The following is a 17825-nucleotide window of genomic DNA, read 5'->3' as shown; positions in this document are numbered from 1 at the left end:
TCTCAGAAAAATGCTGAAAGTATGTACAGTCAGACATGATAGGCAGTAATTGTCTCCAAGAACTGTAGATGTATTATCACAGCATTTCTCTGGATTATGATTGAGGTTCATTGTCAGTAGTAGAGAAAGAAAGAAGTCATATTTCATGAATGAAGACAGTAACTAGCACCAGATCCATCCAGGACAGTAAGAGATTGCAGACTTGAGTTGTTTAAGAATAAAATGATGTTTTCCAACCTGTGTGAAAATTATTTTGAATGCTTGCAAGCACTGAGAGTATTTACAAGGTTTATGAGTCATTTTAGCATTTACTCTAGGGATGAGTGGTGACAAAACACACACTGACATAGTGCCGTGCTAGTCATTTTGAGAAAACAGTCTACTCTGTCATTTTGCATTATCTAGCTTGTCTGAGAACTTTATTGCAATGTGCACATTGCAAAAAAACACATGTGCATATAAGTATAAACTCTATAGTTTTGCAATGATGTGTACAGATAATCAAAGGCTTTTACCTGACTTACCAGATGGGAAGAACAATATTTGAGGTATTTTATTTTATTTTAGCTTGTTTGAGAACTTGATTGCAATGTGCACATTACAAAAAACATATGTGCCTATAAGTATAAACCCTATAGTTTTGCAATGATGTGTACAGATAACCAAAGGCTTTTACCCTATTTACCAGATAGGAAGAACAATATTTCTGAGGTATTTTATTATTATACTTTAAGTTCTGGGATACATGTGCAGAACGTGCAGGTTTCTTACATAGGTATACACGTGCCATGGTGGATTGCTGCATCCTTCCCCCTGTCATCTATATTAGATATTTCTCCTAATGCTATCCCTCCCCTAGTCTCCCTCCCCATAACAGGCCCCAGTATGTGATGTTCCCCTCCCTGTGTCCATGTGTTCTTATTGTTCAACTCCCACTTATGAATGAAAACATGCGGTGTTTGGTTTTATCTTCCTGTGTTAGTTGGCTGAGAATGATGGTTTTTCAGCTTCATCCCTGTCCCTGCAAAGGACATGAACTGGTATGGCTGCATAGTATTCCATGGTGTATATATGCCACATTTTCTTTATCCAGTCTATCATTGATGGGCATTTGGGTTGGTTCCAAGTCTTTGCTATTGTGAACAGTGCTGCAATAAACATAAGTGTGTATGTGTCTTTATAGTAGAATGATTTATAATCCTTTGGGTATATACCCAGGAATGGGATTGCTGGGTCAAATGATATTTCTGGTTCTAGATCCTTGAGGAATTGCCCCACTGTCTTCCACAATGGTTGAACTAATTTACACTCCCACCAACAGTGTAAAAGCCTTCCTACTTCTCCACGTCCTCTCCAGCACGTGTTGTTTCCTGACTTTTTAATGATCGCCATTCTAACTGGCATGAAATGGTGTCTCATTGTGGTTTTGATTTGCATTTCTCTAATGACCAGTAATGATGATACATTTGTGGCTGCACAAATGTCTTAATAAGATACAGATGTCAGCAATAAACTAAGTGTATTCTAAGAACATTCTATGAAGAAAATCAATGAAAACAGATAAATAGTAACTTCATATTGCAAGGGGAGGAGAGTATTTCAGCATTTTAAAAATCTGATGTTTACAGCTGCCAAGCCTTACTATTCCTTTAGCAAATTTCTACCTAGAATATCAGCATTAAAAATCTTCCAAGTATTGAATTATTTATAGACCAAAGAAGTAGAAGTTAAAAAGAAAATGAATAATAATTTAGCTTATGTTCTTCTCCAACTATAACTATCCTATGGGTCTTCTATATTAATATTATCACTAATATATTTAAGTAACAAAATTGTTCTAAATGATACATAATGCTTTTGACAGATGATTAAGAAGGGAAGAATACATGATGATATACCTGCATGCAGATATGCAGTTTTTAGAAGATATTAATACCTTAGGTATTTAGGAGAAGGACAGTGCTGTATCACTATATAAACGTCTCTTTTTCTTCAGAATAAGCTTGCTAGATGGTCTTAAGTTATCATCAAAATATGCAGGTTTTAAAGTGGCAGATATTATGATGGCTAATTATCAAATTTTTGCTGTTTATATAGAAAATTACTTGGGACAAAAATTCTCGATTTCCATCAGAACTTTTTCATATTTGGTAATTTGACTGTTAACGCTCAAAAACATGATTTAAAAGTAATTAAATCAATCATATGATAAATAATTCTGCTAAAGTAGGTGTCTCTAAATACATGTTTTCTGTACTAATGGAAAATAAAAATATAGATACATCTCTGTTGTTGCATTTTTAATTATTAGTTCCAGTTGAAAAATTTTATAGCAAATAGGTTAACAGCAGAGTGTCATAACACTCTTTAGCTCCATCATTGAAATGACAAATCACATATTCCTTTTTTTGTGTACTGAACCCTAAAAATACCCTGTAACACTGCTACAAATACACAGAGCAAATTTCAGTTATAGGGCAAGTCTGCTTCAGAATTCCTGGAGGAAGATTTTATTTAAACACCCAAAGACCCTTGTTTAGAAGGATTTTACAGATCCCAAGGAAGATATCATCGGAGGCCTCATTTGGATCACAGAAATTCTTTTTTACCTTCTAAAAGTATATTGCCTGACACTAGCAACGGGTCTGTCTCCTCAGATTACTTGTGATCACGTTGCCCTGACATTTACGATGGTCTAAGAGAAGTATCTTCCCATATCCTCTGTGTCTCCACGGAACAATAATTTCATTAAGAAGATATACCAAAGCAAGTGAAATAGATAGCTACATGTAAAACATTAGGTAGTGATTTGTATCTATTAATCTACTTGATAATTTATAATTGGATCCTAGAAATACAGTTTTATCCCTACTGTTTTTCTCTTTAAAATATTTGCTTCACTAAAATTCATGTGGACTTTTCTTAAAAATATATAAGCAATGCAAAATATATATTTTTTAATTTAGAGACTGGATATATACATACATATTTCTATTTCTATGTATTTTTGACAGATACTAACAGAATTTGGTCTTTAATGACTGTCCCAATACGAATTCAGAAGGCTTTACCCATATTTATTATTTCTGTGGAGGAGGTGGGTCTTCACAGGGGGAGAATGTAGCCTTGCAGTTTAAGAAGGAGAAAAGAAGTGAAATACTATAACTGGGATATTTTGAATGTGGTGTGTATAGAGCCCAATTTATTTTAAAAGTGCCTTTACTTTTAGTGGGTCCAATTTTAAAATCATTTCACATCAGTAGAGAAGGGAGAAATGATTACTCTGTCCTGCTAAATCAATTATATCCCACTAAAAAAAAATTTTGAATGTTTACGTAACTATTTGTTCTGACCTTCAGACCTAAAATCTATATATTTAAACTTTATGAAACTTGTATTATTGAAAATACAATTTCTTCCTCTGGAATAACTTTTCTTTTGAATTACTTACTAAATCTCTCTGGAAAAAAAAAAACAGAAGACAAAAAGAGGGAATAAGAATTAAAAAAAAAAAAAAGCATTTGCTTTATCACAAGACATACTTTTAGCAACAGAACCTAAATCTTAGAAGCTAATATGTACAACAGCTAATAAGACAGAATCGAATAGAAATGTAGATGTTTTCTTCATTTATCCATCATTGCTTGATTAGAATTTATTTGAATTAAACAGATAACAAAACATACTGTTTACTATTCCCTGCATTGCTATGGAATTGGAAACAACACAAGAGTTAGGAAACCTCTGAAATAGTTACTGTTGCTAGGAAACCACTTTCTTGGTGCCTGCACATTTTTCTCATCTTTCTGTCTCTGGCTGTGCCTGGCTCTAAGACAATCTTACAGCTTGATGTCAGAGGTGGAAAATCACAAGATCGTGATACAAAATAAGCTACAATAAAACTCTTTCACTAAATGGAAGGATAAAAGCAAAGTGCTTAAGTGGATAATTTTGTCATGTCAGTGTGTGAGAATCCTGTGGCTGTTCTGTAGCATCACTAGCAGGGCCAAGCTTTGCTTTTCTCTTTCCCAAGCACTGGCAGGAGGTCCAGGCTGCACCAGATGAGGCCCCAACATCTGTATCCAAACCCATAAAGTCATTTTGTAGTGAAATGCTTAAAAAAAACCACTTTTCTTTCTTTTTCCCATTCCCACCCTTTTAAAGCCTATTTCCTATTTAGTCTTATTATTTCCACAAAGCATACAGATAAACAAAATGATTTTACATGAGCATGGCAGTGAAGACATAACAAGGACAAGCATCCTTACCTATCTAATCTAAAACCAATAATCTCCCAAAGTAAATCATTTTAAAAAATAAAGCCAGTAGCAACGAAATAACTAGACAACAATTTGTAAAGAGTCCAAATTGCATATAATATAGGTCAGATAGAGAGTTACATGAACCTCTAGGTTTGACTACTGATAGGGAAATTTAGTACGACTCATTAGCATGGAAGGGTATATCTGTGCCTTCCTTTAGTGCAGGATGGGTCAGCCGTTTTAGTTCATCTTTGAGAGGAAGGAGGAGGTGATGAAAGACTTCAAAACTCATGGGTTTCAAAGGGAACAATGAAGTTAGAGGATTAAGGAAGTAAAGATTTCAGGTAGAGGAAGATGCAGAAAGGTTACTGGGCATACGGTTTCCATGGAGTGGAGCCTTTAGTGAATAGTAGAGTCTTCTCTGGGACCATATGAAGCACACTGAGGCATAAAGCAAATTATGTAATCCTGGACTCTAGAGTGACTTTTTTTTTTTTTTTTTTTGAATACCTATGACTGCAGCACCAAAAGAAAAACATCACTCATGGCATTTGAAGACATAGCATTGACTAAAGTGATGTCTTGTGCTTTCTGGTCAGGGTATTCAGTGACCATAATAAGTGGCCATTATGAGTGGTCTCATAATGAAACTTAAATAGATTTCAGAGAGTTCATAAGTAGCTTAGGGCAAAGAGTGTCAGAGTACTGATTCTAACATTTTGAGCTTGCTCAGAAGAAAACTTCAGTCCAATATCCCTGATGAACACCCATGTGGAAATCCTCAATAAAATACTGGCAAACGAAATCCAGCAGCACACCAAAAAGTTTATCCACCTTGATCAAATCAGCTTCATCCCTGGGATGCAAGGCTGTTTCATCATACACAAATCAATAAATGTAATCCATCACATAAACAGAACCAATGAAAAAAACCACACGATTATTTCAATAGATGCAGAGAAGGCCTTCAACAAAATTCAACAGCCCTTGATGCTAAACACTCTCAATAAACTAGGTATTGATGGAAGGTATCTGAAACTAATAAGAGCTATTTATGACAAACGCACAGCCAATATCATATTGAATGGACAAAAACTGGAAGCATTCCCTTTGAAAGCTGGTGGAAGACAAGGATGCCCTCTCTCACTATTCCTATTCAACATAATATTGGAAGTTCTGGCCAGGACTATCAGGCAAGAAAAAGAAATAAAGCGTATTCAAATAGGAAGAGAGGAACTCAAATTGTCTCTGTTTACAGATAACATGGTTGTATATTTAGAGAACACCATCATCTCAGCCCCAAATCTCCTTAAGGTGATAAGCAATTTCAGCAAAGTCTCAGGATACAAAATCAATGTGCAAAAATCACAAATATTCCTATATACCAATAATAGGCAAACAGAGAGCCAAATCATGAGTGAACTATCATTCACAATTGCTACAGAGAATAAAATACCAGGAATATAACTTACAAGGGATGTGAAGGACCTCTTCAAGGAGAACTACAAACCACTGCTCAAGGAAATAAGAGAGGACACAAACAAATAGTAAAACATTCCATGCTCATGGATAGGAAGAATCAATATTGTGAAAATGACCATACTGCTCAAAGTAATTTATAGATTCAATGCTATTCCCATCAAGCTACCATTGACTTTCTTCACAGAATTGGATAAAAAACTACTTTAAATTTCATATGGAACCAAAAGAGAGCCTGTATGGCCAAGACAATCCTAAGCAAAAAGAACAATCTTTTGTTCTTTTTGGAGGCATCACACTACATGACTTCAATCTATACTACAGAGCTACTGTAACCAAAGCAGAACTACTGTAACCAAAACAGGTAGTGGTACCAAAACAGATATATAGACCAATGGAAAAGAACAGAGTCCTCACAAACAATGCCACACATCTGCAATCATCGGATCTTTGACAAACCTGACAAAAATAAGCAATGGGGAAAGGATTCCTTATTTAATAAATGGAGTTGGGAAAACTGGCTGGTCATATGCAGAAAACTGAAACTGGACCCCTTCCTTACACGTTATACAAAAATTAACCCAAGATGGATTAAGGATTTAAATGTAAGACCTAAAACCATAGAAACCCTAGAAGAAAACCTAGGCATTACCATTCAGGACATTGGCATGGGCAAAGACTTCATGACTAACACACCAAAAGCAATGACAACAAAAGCCAAAATAGACAAATGGGATCTAATTAAACTAAAGAGCTTCTGCAGAACAGAAGAAACTATCAAAGTGAACAGGAAACCTACAGAATGGGAGAAAATGTTTGCAATCTATCCTTCTAACAAAGGGCTAATATCCAGAATCTGCAAGGAACTTAAACAAATTTACAAGAAAAAAACTAACAACTCCATCAAAAAGTGGGCAAAGGATATGAACAGACCACTTCCTAAAAGAAGACACTGAAGTGGCCAACAGACATGAAAAAAAGCTCATCATCACTGGTCATTAGAGAAATGCAAATCAAAATGACAATGAGATACTATCTCACACCAGTTAGAATGGCAATCATTAAAGTCAAGAAACAACAGATGCTACAGAGGATGTGGAGAAATAAGAATGCTTTTACACTGTTGGTGGGAGTGTAAATTAGTTCAACCATTGTGGAAGACAGTGTGGCAATTCCTCAAGGATTTAGAACCAGAAATATCATTTGACCCAGCAATCCTATTCCCGGGTATATATCCAAAGGATTATAAATCATTCTACTATAAAGACACATGCACACGTAGGTTTACTGCAGCACTGTTCACAATAGCAAAGACTTGGAACCAACCCAAATGCTCATCAATGATAGACTGGATAAAGGAAATGTGACACATATGAACTATGGAATACTATGCAGCCATAAAAAGGATGAGTTAATGTCCTTTGCAGGGACATGGATGAAGCTGGAAACCATCATTCTCAGCAAACTAACACAGGAACAGAAAACTAAACACTACATGGTCTCACTCAAAAGTGGGAGTGGAACAATGAGGACACATGGACACAGGGAAGGGAACATCACACATTGGGGCCTGACAGGAGTTGGGGCGCTAGGGGAGGGATAGCATTAGGAGAAATACCTAATGTAGATGACCGGTTGATAGGTGCAGCAAACCACCATGGCACATGTATACCTATGTAACAAACCTGCACATTCTGTACATGTATCCCAGAACTTAAAGTATAATAACAATTTCTTTAAAAAAAGAATTAAGCAAGATGGTATTTGGTTAAGAGCCTTATCCTTGTCAGCCTGATTCAAAGGTCAAAAAGAAATACACTTCAGATTTTCGTTGTTGTTTTGTTTGTAATAAAATAGGATGTGGGGCCAGGCACAGTGGCTCATGCCTGTAATCCTAGCACTTTGTTTGGGAGACAAGATGGAAGGCTTGCTTAAGGCCAGGACATTCAGACCAGCCTGGGCAACATAATGAGACCCCCGTCTCTACAAAATAAATTTAAAAGCATTTAGTTAGGTGTGGTGGTGTGCACCTGTAGTGCCAGCTACTCAGGAGGATAAGGTAGGAGGGTTGCTTGAGCTCAGAAGGTCGAAGCTTCAGTAAGCCACGATTGAGCCACTGCAATCTAGCTTGGGTGACAGAGTGAGGCCTCATCTCTAAAAAGAAAAAAAAAATAGAATGAGGTATCTTTATGTGGAAGAATGTCTACAGGTATCCAAATAAACCTGGATTTTACCAGAACAGAGAATGAGGAGTACAAAAACTGCTTTTAAGTAAGAGCATGGTCATGACAGGCAAGGACAATATGGTCATATTCTTATATACCTTTCCAAGAAATCACCAACCTTATTTCACCCAAAAGTCATCCCACTTCTTAAGCAGGGAAATATAAATTCTAATTCTCCTGCCATATTACGCTTTCCTGATTTAGCAAAATTGCAATTATATTATGAATATTTACACCAGTCTTGATTTTCACACACTTGATTTCACACATGCACTCTCCTAGTGCATGCAGAGATTTAAGGGGTTAACAAGAGCATGAAAGCAGGTAGGTGAGATGACATCAGTAAAAAAGTTCAGACAGAGAGTTCACAACAGAATTGACAAACTCTGGCATGCCTGCCAGGTAGCATCCAACCATGGCTTGCTGTTACCCACAGTTCTGTGGGAGCCTCATACTACCCTCCCAGCTATCTCCTACTCTGGGTAGCAGCACGGTGTTTCTGTCTATAGTCAAGAAGAGTAGGCTGGGTGCGGTGGCTCACACCTGTAATCCCAGCACTTTGGGAGGCTGAGGAGGGCATATCATCTGAGGTCAGGAATTTGAGACCAGCCTGAACAACATGGTTTTTGTCTCTACTAAAAAATACCAAAAAAAAAAAAAAAAAAAAAAAAAAATTAGCCGGGTGTGGTGGCGGGCACCTGTAGTCCCAGCTATTCAGGAGGCTGAGCCAAGAATTGCTTGAACCCAGGAGGCGGAGGTTACAGCGAGCCAAGATCATGCCACTGCACTCCAGCCTGGGCAACAGAGTGAGACTCTGTCTCAAAACAACAAAAAAAAGAAGGTTAGGTGGACATAGACATGTGGATGGGCAAGTCTCACCTCCCTCTCCTTCCCACTCCTAGGTTGGCCTTACAATATTGTTAACCTAATAACAAGAGGTTCAATATGTCTTCAATAAAGGTTCAAACTGAAAACTTATCTGATTAACTCATTTCTTATTTTTTTATCTAAATCATAAAAGGCTGGAAATTATGGTACAGCAACTTAATTTCTTTTGGAAATAACTGTTTTGGTTTCCTTCATTTAAACTATCTTATTCTTTGCTCAGTAAGACAATAGGGTGGTACATTGGAATGAAGACTAGCTTTCAAGTCAAGTGACCTGATTCCATTCCAGCTCTGCTACTTATTGTGATGATCTTGAGCAAGTTACTTAAGCTCTATCAGCTTCAAGGTCTTCTTGTATGTCACTGAAATAATGTCTGCCACAAAGGGGGTGGCATGAGACTGAAGCGAAATATCACCTGAGAAGGCATGGGATCCTGGTGTCTGACACATAATTTCCCTTTCCTTCCTTTCTATTCCCATGCTGAAGAAATGCTGCTACATTTTATCGGATCATGCATGTGAAATATCATTTAGAGAACCTTGTATGACCTCCTCAAACTGATATAAAAAGTAATTTTAATGTAAAAGGGTGTAACAATTCTAGAGATTAAGTGATAGATCCTTTAGATATTAAAGGATTCTAATAGAAAGTCATTGGGACTGAAGTTTGGGTCTGGAGTGCATATTTTTCTCTTATTATATAGTAAATGTCAGACTTTCACTTGTTTATTTCCTTTGCTATGAGCAGTCATTTAATATTTCAATAATATTGTCACTCCTAAATCATTCATATCAATTGTCATATCAACTGTCATAATACATATGAAATTGAAAAGTCATTCATTTCATGATTAGATTGTATAGAATTTAATGATTACAAAAAGCTGAGCTGTTTGCTCAAAAATGAAACAATAGTAAAAATGAGATTCAGAAAATAAGAGGCCATATAAGACTCTCTTCTCCTCTGAAGGAAAAATCACAAATAATTATAAGAATGTAACTTTACTTATTTTCCTGGTTTAGAATGATCTTCTTGAATAGGAAATTAAGAAGAATTACTGTAGGTAAAATTGTCTTCTTAAAATTGAAGATTCAGGGTCTGATTTGCTCAGTAGTTAAATACAGAGCCCATTTCAAACTGTGCAGCCTTTTCCTGTGAGGTTTGTCTGAATTGCAACACTGCCAAACATTGCCCAGTGCTCTTCCCTAGCAATCTCTAACTCTGGCACTGGCTCCCACAATGACACTCTGCCAGCTGCCTTCAGAGCGAGGACCAATCCGAAAGCTCTCAGAAGCTCTCAGCCTGCTACTGTTGATATGAACTGAATCCTTCTGGTTCAGGAGACAAGAGCGGGACACACCCTTGCAAACTTCTTTGAACTCAAGTCTCATCCAGAAATCCCTATAGCTTTTTCAGGAGTTTTTAAAGCAACCTCCAGCAGAAGCCAGTCAAGATAACTTTGGAAGTGTATGGTTGAATTCTTTTCAGGAGACAACCTTCATAGTTTATTGTTTTTTCTTCACCTTATTTTGTGATGTTTCTTACCTTTCCTTTTTTCTTTTTTCATTTTACGACATGCCATTAGATTGCCTTAAAGTTTCCTAAATATCCCAATGTTAGTTACACATCATGTTCCTTGCTACTCCTGCAGATATTTGACCCTATGCCTATCAATTAAGGTGAAAGATCTAATACAGATTATTATAAAAAGAAAAAATTTTGAAGTCTAGATGTAACTGTTCTATAATTTATCTTAAATACTGAATTGTTTCCTATAAGTTTAGTTAAAAAAAATTGCATTTACTGGTATCAAGTAATTTTTTTAATGTTAATTTCACAAGAACTAATGATTTTAATATCTAATAAGTTTTAAATTTAGTTGTTACCTAAAATAAGTGATTTTCCAAATGGTAAGACAAACAATAATAGTATTGCCAGGCATGATAGATGTGACTATTGGCACAGAATATTTCAATATTCTGATTGAGAAAGCAAGATCTAGATTCTGTCTTATTTTTTCTTTTTTGTGTTTTCTGCTTCTTTAAAATGTAGACTTGATTTTTACAAAAATTCCATTATTCTTCATCAGCACAATTCACATTGATTCACCAAAATCAAACCTCTCTTTGTTTACCAGATATAAAATTCAATTAATTATTCAAATGTTTTCAAATAGCTGTGAATGCTTTTTCCAGATACCATCTTGCCTGAAATATTCTCTTCTATAAGAAATATGCACTATGAAATCTAATCGAATCATTCTTTCCTGACAGTGTTGGACAAATATTTAAGACCAATTCATTCAGATTCCCTCAATACATTTTTAAGATTTAAAAAATAAAATAAAATGAAGCATTTGGAATTGAGTAGAATTTCTTCTGCAAATCCTTCTAAATTAGAGGTATCAGAGGCACTAAAAGTGTCAAAAAATCTAGCACTTAAATTGTGACATTTATGTGACCATTAAAATAACCTTGAATTTACTGGAGAATGTTATGCTTTCTTTGATTTACATTTCTTCCGAATATCATTTAATGATTCATGAAGCTGATGTCATCATTCAGTGTAGCAATGCTCTTAATCTATTGTTCTATTTGGAAGTTTGGTAGTGGAAGATTGATTTTAAATGTGTGTGTGTTCTGAAAAGACATGGATTTCTTTTCCATCTCCTTCAAGCAGCTAAGAGTTGATTTTGAAGAGAAACCTATAGAAATTACATTTCCATATTTCACTGTCAGCCGAAAATATTGACAACTATACTCTGAAGTTCTGAAAATTGGGAGTGGTTAGAAAGGGCCAGTTGAATGAATGTTTGAGATTACCAAAATGTTTCACATATTATATATGCTGATTTAGAAATAGATTTGATAGAAATCTTCATGAGACAAGCTCTCAGAAGGTACCATTGCTAACATAGTTTATCTTCCTTTGTAAAATGTGTTTCAATAGTTGCCATAAGGCACAAACAGAAAATTAATATGTACCTATTTTTCTGACATTGGTTTCTATGATTTTTTTCTAAAAAAAAAAGATACACTTTCTTAGTTTCCCCAAATCCAATATCTACGTAATAGAAAAACTAATGATCTGACAAATATGAGACTCATTACTAATGTCTCTCTTTAAAACCTACAACAACTTCTTAGTCTAAAAAGGAGGAGCTTGAAAGCCTTCACATCTGAGAAATCCAACTTTGCCTCGTTGTGTTTCCTTCATCAGGAAAAGCTAGATGATTTAGTTCTAAATATTTATTCAGTTCTTCAGGAGAAGATGATCAGACTAGATTTCACCACATCTATACTTTAACTGATGTGTTTGAAAAAGGAAATAAGGAATTACCTTGCTGGGTATCAAGTAATGCATTCTTTTTCAAAAAAGTTTTAGATTTAGAACTATTAGAATAATAGAATGGAAGACAGGTCAGAGAACACTGAGTCTATCACCACTCCTTTATTTCACAGATATTATGGCCATATCTGTAGGATTAGAACCAGAGGCAGAGAAATAGAAGCTGACAGAGGTCTCATTATTGAGCCAGTTGGCCAGTCTTTGGTGGTGACTACCCTTGGTGTCAGTTTTCAAATCCTGCAATGTGGCAATTTAGGAAAGAGGCTACTAATGACTATGAAATGGGTGAGAGGACAAGGAGGAAGATAAGCACAACTTAATATGCTCAGTTTTATTTTGGTTTGTTTTTGTCCTGGCCAACGGGTATAGTATGAACATCTCACATCAAAATGGTGACAAGATATTTGTATCAGTGCTTCTCAAAAGCAAAGATCTTTATATATTAACCTTAGTAGTCCCTATCATGGTGCTTCAGTATAATAGAGAAAATATCATCTATGCTTTGTTTTTTGATCAAATAAAACACATTGTATTAAACAAGAAAGAGAATGTCAATAATATGAGGTTAGGAAAAACAAAGTAGTGAAATGACCTTGACATTGACTTGGGATAAGTAGCCACTTGTAAAGTGGTCCAACAACAGCTTATGGGGAGCTTGATAAACCTCTGGAAGTGGAAAGAACAGGCCAGTGCTGAGACATTGCAGGAACAGAATAAGTATCAACTGCTTTTTGTGTTTGCTATTCAGCTATTTATGTTCCTTGACTTGTTTTATTGTTGTTTTCTTTTTTTTTAATTATTATTATACTTTAAGTTTTGGGGTACATGTGCAGAATGTGCCGGTTTGTTACACAGGTATACACATGCCATGGTGATTTCCTTGTTTTTTTAATAAAAGAATTACTGTAATGTTTTTAGAACTTTGAGATATGTTTGTTCTTCCTTCAGAATTTGATTATGAATGCATATTGAGGAAGTTTGGCTTTGCAAAATGACTTTTTAATGGCAAGACAGTCCACCAGAAGAAGTGCCGCTGTGTTTCCCTTTTGTTTCATTGTATTTTGTTTTTATATCAGGGCACATAGTACTTGAAGGGAAACAAGAGATAGTCCACTCAAAGATTTCTTACGTGACGCATAAAAAGAAACATCCCAAATCAATTTCAGTCAAAAGATCATTGAGTAATCTCATTTTTCACAATATTTAAAGCTGTTAGGAAGATTACATTACACCAAATAGTAAATTCCCCTTCAAAGATAGCCATATTATTTGTAACAGTGGAATAAATCTGCCTTCTGGCAAGAATTATTAGTGTTGAGCCAGATATAGTTATTGTGATAGCTAAGGAGTTCCCAGCACTTCCCTCTATAGGTTATGGCAAGTGATAAATTTCCTTGGCATACAGCAAAAGTCCAGATACACCAGTATTTATATTAAGAACTAAACAAAATCGGTATAAGATTGTAAAAGCAATGTTAACCACTGCCTCAGAGTTGATTGCCAATATAGACAGTATCTTGTCATTATTAAGAGAGAAGAAAATTAATGTGTTCCCCCTCGCCACAGGTTCAGGATGCATTTAGATGCCGACTGAGAAACTGTCAGGATCCCATCAATGCAGATTCTTCTAGTTCTTTTCCTAATGGGCATGCTCAAATCATGGTGAGTTTTTTTTTCCTCTGAATGTTAATTACGTCATGATTTCTCAAGGGAATAAAAGAAATCCTTGTTAGTAAAATAATATCAAAATCTCATTTTGAGTGACTTTGGCTTCAGTTCATTACTAGACTGTGAACTCTGATACCACGTAAGTATTATCTCCAGATTGTTTCAGAGTCCAGGACTTGTTGTTGGTTCCCTGGGGTGTTGAATGCGGGAGTCCTATACAACACTGAGGAGTATTTTCCTCCTTGCATAGAATTAGGGCTAATGATTTGTGCATAGGATCACGTGGATGTTTTTTACAGATCAGAGCACTATGAACTTGCACTTCTAGTCTTAAAGCAGTAATTCTTGGCCTTAGTTAAACATTAGAATTATCAGGGGAGCCACACCACAGACCAATTAAAATCAAAGTCCTGGGAGTGGGACCCAGGTATTGGTGATTCCAATATGCAGCGAAAGATGAGAACCACTGTCCTAAAGCATAAGGAGTAGCCACCCTTTTAGTGAAAGATCTGTTATTGTACATGAGCTCTGGCTATTATTAGGATCAAAGTGTTCTTTAGGCATAACCACTTTGATGTATTTTAGAAATAAGATGAGATTTAAACTGTGTCATTTAAAGAAGAAATTAAACAGGAAAGTTTCATTTTTACACTATGTTTGATTTACTAGTAACTTTTTTGAACTAGGCAACAATAATAAGCTAGATGGTACATTAGTAACTAAGACTTTACAAAGAATAATTCCTTACTAAAAACAAATAGATATAAAATCTGATTTAAAATATTAATAGGGAAGGCATATGATTGGAAGACTTTGATTAAGATGAGATAATTTAATTATATCATTAAAAAAAATTAATCGATTTGTTTAAAATAAGAGTTTTAGGAAAATATAAGGTCACAACTAAACCTCTGAAGGTTTTCCACCAGATGATTATGATTTAATCTTCAATTTTAATTCCTAAACCTGAAAGTTTTTTTGTCCCATTTGAATGAAAATGAATCATTAGAAGAGCCTAGTTTAATCTAGTTTGACAAAGCTGCAATATAAGATGTTACATTATAAGCAATGTATTCAAATTAAATGTTTAAAGATATCAATAACAAACATAATTATTTAAATATATTCTTCATAATTCACATTATGATGTCTTTATTTTGGTTAGAGAATTGCCTTAAAATTCTATCCTTTTAATATATGGTAATCAGTTTCCAGACTGAAGATGACACTAGGTATTATATTGTCATATTAAAATTGTATGCTACATTTCCATTTATTTTATTTAACATTTGGGCTCTAGGAAACACTCTTGAAAACAATCTAATTATGCCTAGAGAAACTTTCTTTGCACAAAACAATAAACTGGTACTGCCAAGTTAGATATCTGTAAACTTCAGATAATCTGATTCGTAAAAGACACTTGAGGTCTTCATTAAATGATGGTTCTATATCTTATTATTTCTTGTTACAGACAGACTTTGAAAAGGATGTAGACATTGCTTGTCGATCAGGTAAGAATATTTAGATTTTGAAAATCTAATCAGTAGGGATGTTAAATCATTTCTATAGACTTTAATTTTAAAGAAAATGCTTTGGTTTACGTATCACATAGTGTTCTGTGAAAGGGCTGTATATGTAAAGCAGCCCCAAATGCCAAAGGAGCTGAGAAACCAAAGAATGAGGCAGAAAAATCCAGTTGTCGGTAAAAGGTGGTATATTAGGGAATTTACAGACAGGAGTGTAGTCTTGAAAGCAACAAGACAGATAGATCCTCACACAGTTACTCTTCAGACTCAGGGTTTATATACCATAGGGAAAGGGGATACATGCTGTATAGAGACAATTAAAGGCAACCCTCCAGAATGGGCAAAAGTGCTATGCGCCTCATATCCTATAATTTGTGCAATAACATCAAGGTTGCTTTGATCTAAAGGCAAAATTTGTAATGTAAGTACATGTTCTTACATTAAGCACAGTAAATAAAGTAAGAATCAGGAGGCATTCATAGGACTGGAGTTAATCAGAAGTCAATATGTTGGATTAGCATTCAAGATGGAGTCACTTTGGTCTCCATATTTATGTGTATGTATAAATATAATCCCTAAAATGGAAGGACTGTAGGAACAGAAGTGTGTTTGTGAATGAAGAAGGATAAAAAAAAGAGAGAGAACAAGATAAATGATAGAAAAACTAAGAATGGTTCATTGAAAACACCATGAGAGAAGAAAAACTTTAACATGAAGACATAAGACTTCCATTCCACCAAGTAATGGTTGTTGGGTTAAGGCCAGTCAAGTTAACCTCTCTGTGCCTCTGTTTTATCATGTATGGAATATGGGTTATTGTAAAGATGAAACAGCATTGTCTGTATGTGTGTTAAGGTTGTTGTGGTTTTAATTTTAGAAAGGATCAAGAGAAACTATGCAGCATGTCCTCTTAGAGTGCTTGTATCCCATAGTCTCCCAGCCTGTGGCTAAATTCTCACCAGAGTAGATGGCTCAATAGTTCTAAAGGAAACTACATGTTCAATTTTGGGAGATAGTTCCAATTGCTGGAAAATGATCCTTTGTAGGAACACAATATGCCTCATTTTGACTTTTTATTTGTTGATCTTCGTGCTGCCTTTTAAAACAACAGTGGATATCTACTTCATCTAACTATTCAAATATTTTAAAGTAATTATCATTTAGCCCAATCCAAGTCTTTTTTCTCCAGATTAAACAAGCCTTGTTTCATCATTCGTTTCTTACAGCATTCTCTGAGGCAGGATGCCCAAGGTGGCCTCCAATTTATCCATAATTTTAAATTATGGTGCACAAATATATACATGATCACCTAGCATTTATCACAGTGGGATCTTTACTTACATTAAGGCTATCTACATTTTCATATGACTTCTGTTTCAGTACTAGTGTCAACTTACCTTTAATTCCTAAGACTTTTTGTAGGAGCTGTCAGGGCTTCCCCAGTCTAATATGTAAAGGTTTTGGTTTGGGTATTTTTTTTTTTTTTTTGAAAAAGAAATTTGGCCTTTACATTCATGTCTATTTGCTATTATTTTACTAATTTCAGGTTAGCATAGTATCCATCTCCATTGTGACTGAAAGTTTAGTAAGAATACCTTCTAAGTCTTAGTTCAAACTGTAGTTAAAAGAGTGGAATGGCATGAAACCTAGTAGAGAAATCTGCTATATTCAATAAGGTACCCCTTATCTGCCAGCAGACTTCCTCTACATGGAGTTTTCAAAATCATTAAACATCTGTGCAGAATCTCAAATCTTGTCATAATCATAAGAATATGAGAGACTCATCTCATATTCTCATTCCTTGATTGAATCCAAATACTCTATGTAGAGTATGGTCCTAGCAGAGCAGTAAGGTAACTATCATGATCCGGCAACCCGCAGTGGATCTGTGCCGGGCATTAGAAATCACCATTTCCCATTGAAAATCTAACAAAGTATTGCCAGGATGCAGTCTCACTAGGGCTTGGTTTCCAGAATTGATCATTTTCCTTTTTTGGATAATTGATATAATATTGTCACTTTGCTCCATCCACCTGCCATAATTTCTCAAAAATCACTAGCCATGGTGCCAATTTCATCTATGTTCCAAGATGGAATGTGATTTGTCCAGGTTTAGATGCTTCAATTCATTTACAATGATTAGGTATTCATTTAATTCCTAATCTTCTACCTTCAGTGTTGTTTCTTTTCAGCCTCATTTGGTGTACTCTTTACAGTTCTCCTCAATAGAGAAGCAATATAAGAGCAGACAGTTTTGTCTTTTCTTTAACAGCTGTAACATTAAACCAGTGGTTGTCAAAGGGTGGTCCCTAGACTATCAGTGTTAGCATCACCTGAGAACTTATTAGAAATGCATATTTTGAGGCAATAACCCAAGCCTTTTGGGTCAGAAACTGGTGACTGGGGTGTAGGAACTAGTATAAGCCATC

General features: G+C 35.3%; 1 protein-coding gene across 1 annotated transcript in view; it reads left to right on the top strand.

Moving 5' to 3' along the window:
- Positions 1 to 17825, top strand: part of ADGRB3 (adhesion G protein-coupled receptor B3) — a 751340-nt gene that overhangs the window by 701629 nt on the left and 31886 nt on the right. Inside the window, exons 26-27 of the mRNA XM_064360929.1 lie at positions 13769 to 13864; positions 15342 to 15381. Coding sequence (XP_064216999.1) covers positions 13769 to 13864; positions 15342 to 15381 — 136 coding nt within the window. The remainder of the gene's footprint in view (positions 1 to 13768; positions 13865 to 15341; positions 15382 to 17825) is intronic.

The sequence above is a fragment of the Aotus nancymaae genome, unplaced genomic scaffold (genome assembly GCF_030222135.1).
Source record: "Aotus nancymaae isolate 86718 unplaced genomic scaffold, 86718_ANA_hifiasm-v0.15.2.pri h1tg000040l, whole genome shotgun sequence".
Classification (NCBI taxonomy): domain Eukaryota; kingdom Metazoa; phylum Chordata; class Mammalia; order Primates; family Aotidae; genus Aotus; species Aotus nancymaae.
The sequence above is the reverse complement of the archived record's forward strand: the minus strand, read 5'-3'. Positions and strand labels throughout refer to the sequence as shown.